Below are 8275 nucleotides of genomic sequence, written 5' to 3' on the forward strand. Positions count from 1 at the left end.
CTGCTTTACGATATCGCCAAGCATGCTCCTCCCTCTCTTTCTATGTCATAATCCATATTTATCCCGCTGTATCATCGGGGAATAGGCGGGCACATTTGGAGTGTATGCGGCTGCCTTCCCCTCGGATTACTGGAGTCCCCGTCCCCAGTAAATGACTCACAGTGAGGGGGAGAGGCAGAGCCGCCAGCTCCCACCTCTCCACAGTCAGCTGGAATTCAAACAACGGCTTGTTCGCCGGGCGGCTCTTATCGTTATGTAACCCGACTGTGCATGTGTGCTGTGGAGGAAAGAGTGGTGTGGCGCCCTTTATTTTGGGCACAAAATAATGTAATAATGCATTCTTGACGTGCACTATATTCTTTGAAGTTAAATTAATCTGATTAATAACATTTTATATGGCAGTACTGAAATGGGGCAGCAGAGGGAGTAAGAGGCACTTCCTGAGCTTAGAAGTAACGTCAACGAATGACTGGCTCGAAGGGGAATGTAATGTGCTTCCAGCAGAGTATTTTGCTTTATTGAAATGAGTAATTCTGTCACTTACATACAGGCAGAATGAAAATAAATCACAGTGATTTCTATTCATCTACAACTTTGTGAAAAATATGTTTAAATGCAGAAAAACTAAAGGACAAGTAAAGATTACATAAAATTCTTATCCAGAGCGACTCACACAGATTACAGTCCTCACACACAATCCATTTATACAGCTGCACATTTAGGTTAAGTACCTGGCTCAAGATTACAAAATGACAATGCCTCCACCTGGGAAAGATGCATTGCATTCACAAACATTCAGCAGAGAAAGATAAAATAAATTATCCTTCATCCCACAGTATGGTTCATTTATTTGCAGTTGGCAGTGGCCGGTGTAGCAGACATGGATGTCGGCATAGCTGACCCTGGGGATTGTGATTCTGCACACTGCAGTCATGAAAAGCTTCAGGATTCGGCCATGAGATGAATGTGAGAAATAATGATTCTATGCCTGTATTATACATTTCAGAGAAAAATGCCATTCAGTGCTATTTGAAAGGTATGCAACAAAACACACTTTTTAAAGTCACTCATTCGACGGTTGTGTCTAATTGTACAAATTATATAATACAGCAAGAAGCAAGTAAATTCCCTTGTATTTATAACTAATCATAAATATGCTGTTTAGTCATTGATACTTCTGTCTGTTAGTCAATATTGGTGCATTCGAAAAGAATACTGCAAAAGTCGTGAGCATTCATAGTTGTATTTAAGGAGCTGTGTGGGTGTGCCTGCGCGCGTGCATATTACTCAAACAATGATGCGTTGAACAAGCAGTTTTTCTGTGAATAAACTATTGTCTATACTTCTCTTCTGTAATAGAACACACTAAACACATTTATAATGGATGGATTAAGCCTTGTCAGTGAGTGCCCGGGCGGGCGCGCGTGCGTGCGCAGAGGGCGGGCGTGCGTGCGCTGCGTAGACGCGTGTGTATCTGTAGTACCCAGCCCTACACACGGATGCCACATGTATAGGCGGGGCCACGAGTACAACAGGCAATATCCAATCAGTTACTAGTGAATCGCTCAGTGGTTAGCAATCTGACCAATAGGAACAGGGGCTGTCAGGCAGCCAGCCAATGATTGGTCGTGTGTGGCCTGCACACAGATCGGCACGTGTAGCCTTGCACATGTTGACGCTTGCAATGGGCAGTTGAAGGGGAGAGAAAGAAAGAGGCAACGAGAGAAGGCGAGTTGTGAACCCAGACTGGTGAAGCGGGCACCGGGGCACCACTCATTGAAGGAATTTTTAAAAGAAAATATATGCGCCTGATTGTAAACGATTACCTGCAGTTGAAAAGTATTGTATCCGCCATTGGGGGCAGGTCCTTGTTGTTTTGGTGTCTTCTGTTCAAGGTGAGAAAATGTCTTTTGAATTGTAACTTAGAAGGATAGCTAACGATAGATAGCTAACGTTAACGTGTTAACGTTGCTGCAGTTTAGTTATAGATGAAATTATCTGTCCTTTTTGGCTGAATTGAAGACTTCTTTCACGCTTTATATTAGTTGTTATATACGCTCAGACCTGTTTTGTTGATAGGTTGTGTAAGACAATTTGGTAACGTTTTAATACGACGATTACGCCACAGATAGCCCTCATTTATATTTTTTCGGATGTCTAATTTTATTGTTAAAATTGTTAGGGGTTATTGCACATTAACCTTATAGAATGAGATTCTCAGAAAGAAAGACAATTTGTACATCATAAATATTGTGGTCTTGATTACCGGAATCTTTTTTATAGTAGCTTATTGCAAAACAGTAAGTTATAGTTAGTAAAAGCAAACCAGTGAAATGTAAAATACCAACAGAATTTTGAGGGACTTTTCAGCTTTGCATTTAGCTAACTTATGTCCTTCATGATCTTGGAAGTTTGTGTGCTAGGATTTGTTGTGTTTTCATACGTTTGAAATGCCTATGCCGTGAATACACAACACATGTCCAGAGGTATGGTCACATTGCGAGGCAGGCACACTCAGACATAACGTTACTGGAAGTCAGCTGTAAGCCCAGACAGAGAGAGGGAGAGAGAGAGAGCTGAGGGAAAGGAGAGCAGGGACAGAGGCAGGTAGACTTCCATAGGTATTTCTGCGTCGGTATGCTCACTCTCGTAAGCCTATCATTGGCTGGATGCGATGGCATACTATGTACGTGGGTGTGTCAGTGCGTACATGCACATGCTTAACCGTTTGTTTTATTGTGTACTGTTTTCTTTTGGTATAATTTATTTATTTCATTTTCGTACCAAACATGTATAGCAACGTGATGTGACTGGTCCATAAGTGTCTCCAGCGAGATGGTGCTTGTGCCTGGAAGAGGTTCTTGTGAGGCTCTCTCTAATGAGGGTAGAGCTCGCACTGTTCCAGGGAGCCTGGGCTGAATACCCAGAGTGCTGGTGTGACCCCTATTTCTAATTTTCCTGTCCGTCCAATTTTAGACCAGCGGGGACTCCCAGATTAGCGAAAGACCGAGAGAACCGGGGGGAGTGAGCGAGTGGGGGGTGGGGTGGGTGTGGGGGTTGTGGGTGGGGGTCGGTGTCGGTGTAGGGCAGAGGGACACATCTATATGGTGAGACGTGTAGCAGAGGAGAAATGTGGAGAGAATGAGAGATGGGGGTTGGTGTGTGAATCGGGGGGAGAAAGAGGGGGTGGTGGAGGGAGAGAACGAGCACGGGACGGAGGGGTGAGAGTTAAGTGACAGGTCCTGACATTACTATTACTACTGCTGCTACTGCCACCATTACCACCAGCCCCCCCCCGCTCCACCTTACACCAGCAGCCCCCTGCACTCACGTTTCTACTGCAATCTTAATGAGGACTCCTCCACATCCACTCCAGCGCTATTTCCTCTGCTTTCTCATAAATATACCCACAGAAAAATAGACCGAAGCGCGACACTCCTGTTTCTGTCAGGTGTTACTATATTTATGCGGACATTATTTTTTTCTAATGATTTCAATCAAATGAGGACATACTCATTCTTTGGCAAGCCCACCCTCGTAGAGATTGGTTGTAGAGGCACTTAATGACACAGTCAGAAAGACTGATGGGCAGAAATGGACAGAAAGGATAGATTAATGGGAGAAAGAAAACAGGCAAGTAGAGACGAATCAAAAGTGATTTTGATTTCCCTCTCTTACCCTTCTTTCTCTGTTTTTCATTATTTTGGCTGAAATGTTAAAGGGCTTTCTTCTCCTTATCCACAGTGATGCAGTCATCAGGCAGTACTTCCTCCCAACCCTCCCACGATTCGCTGAGCTCGAGTGACAGCTTCCTGTTCAGCGACGGCGACCACACGGAGGACGAGGGCAGCGTCTTTCTGTCGGAGAGCGAGAGCAGAGGAAGGCCCAGAGGGGCCTCGTACTGCTTGGACAGAGGGAGCTCCAGCAGCCCCTCCTCGCAATGGGCCTTAGACGGTTTCGGAGACCAGGAGCGGTCCTCCCTGCTCACGAGCGGTCGGGTCGAACGCTGCCCCAGCAACGCCTCCTACTCCGCCCTGGTGACATCGTCCAACGGGGCAAAGGACCAGGAGGGAGGGAGAAGGTCTCAGACAGAGGGGGATTACCTCTTTGCTCAGAAGGTTAGTCCTTTTGATTTCCTCAGTTATCAATAAGTTGTCGGCAGTAAGTGTGCTTGCTTGCTGTTGTGGTGTGGGAAATCGAATGTACAATGTAGTTCATGTTTCTCCTCTTCCCTCCATCTTGTGTCCTCTCAGTGTGTGGAGCTGCAGGGGTTTGTGAGGCCTCTGCTGGACCTTCTGAACGGGCTTAAAAAGGGGAGATTCGACAGAGGTATGCGCTGGAGTTCACTCCGAGCTCTGACTATATGTTTAAACCCGTTTTCCTCTTGACTGTGTCAGTGCGATACTGCTCTGTGTACGAAGGTTACACCCTTCATGAATTGACAGAAGGACACGGGCAGGTTACTGATAGGGCTTATTTTTGATTGACAGGTCTGAGCAGTTTCCAGCAAAGTGTTGCCATGGACAGAATCCAAAGGATTGTGGGGGTTCTTCAGAAGCCTACCATTGGGTAAGAGCCAACCACCACAACCTCCACTTGTATTTATTGTAAGCTTACCAGTGTAAGAGCCACTGGATTAGAGTGCTTATCAGGCTGCACGGCTAACACTGACACTATGGCACAGCATTCTTAGTTTATTTGAAAACAGATCTGCATACAATCCGTTGGGGAAATTAATAATATATGAATTACTATGTTTACGTACACATCTACAGCCCTTTTCATAGATTATGTTTGTATTTTCGTCAGCAGGCATGTGTCATTTTTAAGCTGTAATAATTTATAATCTGTTCTGTTTCACAGAGGGAAGCACCTGCACACCCTGCTACAAGTGGAGATGATGCTGAAGCTGTGGTTCCCCCAGATCTCCCCCTGCGCCCCCTCGGGCAGCGGACACTCCGCGCCTCCACACAAGCACAGAGACCAGCTGCACATCCCCGTCAAGGTGAGGGGCTGTCGCCCAAGTCCCCCTGGCCTCTGCGTGCGAGTGTGAAGTGTGAGCCAATCAGTGGGCACGGAGAGGCAGTTATCCAATTAAATGTTTACATACCACTGCTGTAGTGTTGTTGCTACATTCCGTAAGGACAATACAGACAGTCTGGTCTGTTATTTGGCTTAAATTGTTTGGGGAGGGGGTTACTTGTTAGCGTGTGGGGGTAACACTTGTTTTTGCTGTCTGGCAGAAACGCAGGCTGAGCTGGTCGGACATCGACTCCCCGCCCCCGCCGCCCCGGCGCGGTGGACGCTCCGACCGAGGGGGGCAGGAAGAAGGTGGCGCGGGGGGAGAGGAGGGGTCAGGCCCCGCCCGGCCTGCCTTCTCCGGGGGTGCGGAATTGGGACGACCCGCGGGAGAGGGCCCAGGCCACGCGGGAGGAGAGCGGGAGAAGCCGGAGCACAAAGTCACGCGCTGGTCTGAGCTGAGCACCGCCTGGGTCCACGCCAGCCCCGTCGTCGGCCCCCCGAAATCATGCCCTTCTCAAAAGAGCGGAGGCTCCAGCAGCAGTCCAGCCACGCAGGACAGCTCCGTCTCCTCCACCACACCTTCCTCTGATCCCCGCCGGCTCCGCCTCCCGCAGTGCCAGCCAGTGGCGTGCCAGAGCCAGCCTGTTGCCACAGAGACAGAGGATTGTGAGGCTGGGCAGGGGCGGAGCCAGTCCCTTCCACCCGCGTTGAAGCCGTCGAGTGGGGTGGAGAGAGTGAGAATGCACAGTGCCACACAGACTTGATGTTGAAAACACAGCGTTCTTATAGAAGCTGTGCGTTTACATTTGGAAGGTTTGATTATTATAAATGCACTCATTTATAGAGCACGGGGAGGGGGGGGGCGTTTCGGTGATGAAGCATTTCTGGTGCACATTTTTATGAGTGTATTTGACTTCTATGGGATATTGTAGCTTTCAAATTCAGAGGACCACAATAGGAGCATCAACTGTGAGAAATTATTTAGATTCCTCACATCATCTAAACGAGCAATATTGCAACAAAAAAAAAATCCTCTCCCAAATTTCACAACTGCATATAGAATAAAAATACAGAACTCAAACCGGGGGGGGGGGGGGGAGGGGGAGGGGGAGGGGGAGGGGAGAGTGGCTTTTGCACCAGGCAAAGAAGGCTTTTGACGTATTCTTCCATTTTCTCACTTTTAGAATTTAAGTTCAATGAGGACCTTTTTATGCAAAAAAGAACTGCCATGTGAATTTCAGTAAGCGGTTCATTTCTAACAGAATCAAAACCTGGAAAAAAGGTGGTCTACTGCTCCGCCCTTTTTTAAACGTGATGTTTTTGTCAAGTGGAGTTCCCCCCAAGGAGCTTAAACATCACAATTACAGGAACATCGGCATTAATAGAGCATTAGACAACACTACTGTAAGATCAACTGCATTAGATTCCAGCAGCTGAAACAACAGCCGATAGCAGTGAAGTTCATCACTTTGCTTGTGATATGTGTAAACGGATTGTACACGTATTATATATCAGGAGAGGGAAATGGACGGTAACCAATAACAACACCATAACCAATAACAACATAGTTAGACTACAGCAGCATTGGTAGCAGCTTGGACTGAATTCACAAATGTAGCATCATTATCAAACCACAAAAACAATCTCTTCTTCCATCTTGTAGGTTTAAAATAAATCTTGCAGAATTCCTCAAATCTAACCAACAAAAAAGACATCCCTGAGTACAAAGGAATAAGATCCTTTTTAGGCCAGTAAATTGTAATTCTCGACTTGTGGATTTTCTGTAGATCTGAAACGGCACCTGAAAATAGCCTACAGTTACAGCAAGAGTAATGCTAACAACACATATAACAACTTGTCATCACTATAACCCATAGCACGGTATACAAAATACACAGCAAAATGTTCAGTGTTGAATCAACTCTTACAGAGTATATATAGTCTCAATAACACTGGACATTTTACTGAATCAACAGCAGCAGTACCATCAGGACAAGAAAAGGCCACACCAAAAAAACAACAGCATAAGCTGCACCTGACAGAATGAATTGTGGAGTGGACTTAACTTAAGGGTCTGGACAGGAGGAGGCCTTGCTCTAGAAACCTGACCCTGGTTCCAGTGTTCATTGAGCTTGTTGAGATTTGCATTTATTTATTCATTTATTTATTTAATTTTATGACTGAGTGTTCCGTGTCCAGTTCCTCCAATTGCTTTGAGATCTATTGGAGCCTCTATAGCTGTATGTGCATAAGGTATTATCGCCACCATGAAAAAATAAGACATTTGTTGATTGGACAATTGTGCCTTTACCAAATAGGATGTGTACAATGATTTTTATACTACATTTCTGATTGTTTTTTGTGCTTTTTTCTAGAAATGTTTACACAGCAACACAACTCAGTATGATGTCTGTTTTTCCTTTTCCCACTCATATACTGGAAATAGCTGTATTTCAAGCTTTCATAAGTTGTTCTGTGATTTGTTTAGAAAAATGAATTTCAAATTCCATTGCACTTGCTGATGAATCATATTTTCTCTGAATACGGATTCACTCCAGAGAAAACCTGAAAGCTTGAAAGACTTGGTCTGATTGGATTTGTAGAATTTCTAGAAAAAGGAAAGGCAAAACATTTGCACCAGCATCCATCATCTATTTAGTGTGAGATAGAGATTCACAGTGATTCAGCGCCCATATGTTCTCACTATCCTAGCGGTCTCAAAGCACAACACAGCCCCTAGCAGCAGTACCACAATGTCAACATGAAACAGAACAATGCCAGTGTTCTCTTATGTCTTTTATTTGTATGAGGGTTGTGTGGGGAGATTGGAAACCATTTGCACTTATTTTTATTTCATTTTCCATGTTTGTTTTATAAGACAAAGGCCAAATGGTCAAAAATTGTATGATACGTGTATTATTTCGACTGCCTTTTTTACATTACTGTACAGTTCTTCCTCTTCTCGCGCTGTCTGATCTTATTCTGTATTTCTACTCCTCCCTCTTCTACTGACTATAGCAACCCCCTCCTTCATTTCCTTCTTCTCTACACTCCCTTTCTCTAACAGTTTTATTCATGTGACTACTTTTTCAACAATAATACAAAAGAAAAAAAAAAAGGTTTTAATAAAAACACACATTTTGAAATGTGCAGTTGGTGTTGTTGTTCTGTCTGCGCGTTGCCTGTGATCCCCCTCCCACAATCCCACAGAAGGAGTAGTTGGCAGTTGGCTGACTGGGGGACTGGGTAAACA

General features: G+C 45.1%; 1 protein-coding gene across 1 annotated transcript; it reads left to right on the plus strand.

Annotated features, from left to right (window-relative positions):
• Positions 1 to 1662: 1662 nt before the first annotated feature.
• On the plus strand, positions 1663 to 6088 carry LOC133108389 (circadian-associated transcriptional repressor-like). The gene is made up of 6 exons (XM_061217898.1): positions 1663 to 1895; positions 3745 to 4118; positions 4254 to 4329; positions 4491 to 4569; positions 4864 to 5005; positions 5244 to 6088. Exons 2-6 carry the CDS (start codon positions 3747 to 3749, stop codon positions 5784 to 5786), a joined length of 1212 nt encoding a protein of 403 aa, XP_061073882.1. The 5' UTR covers positions 1663 to 1895; positions 3745 to 3746; the 3' UTR covers positions 5787 to 6088.
• Positions 6089 to 8275: the final 2187 nt, after the last annotated feature.

The sequence above is a fragment of the Conger conger genome, chromosome 1 (assembly GCF_963514075.1).
Source record: "Conger conger chromosome 1, fConCon1.1, whole genome shotgun sequence".
In the NCBI taxonomy this organism is placed as follows: domain Eukaryota; kingdom Metazoa; phylum Chordata; class Actinopteri; order Anguilliformes; family Congridae; genus Conger; species Conger conger.

What these genes read in the sequence shown, in the direction of transcription:
- LOC133108389 (XM_061217898.1), top strand. Translation starts at nt 3,747, where the DNA reads ATGCAGTCATCAGGCAGTACTTCCTCCCAACCCTCCCACGATTCGCTG. An exon ending in CTTCAGAAGCCTACCATTGG is followed by an intron (nt 4,570 to 4,863) that starts GTAAGAGCCAAC and finishes TCTGTTTCACAG; the next exon opens with AGGGAAGCACCTGCACACCC. An exon ending in AGCTGCACATCCCCGTCAAG is followed by an intron (nt 5,006 to 5,243) that starts GTGAGGGGCTGT and finishes GCTGTCTGGCAG; the next exon opens with AAACGCAGGCTGAGCTGGTC.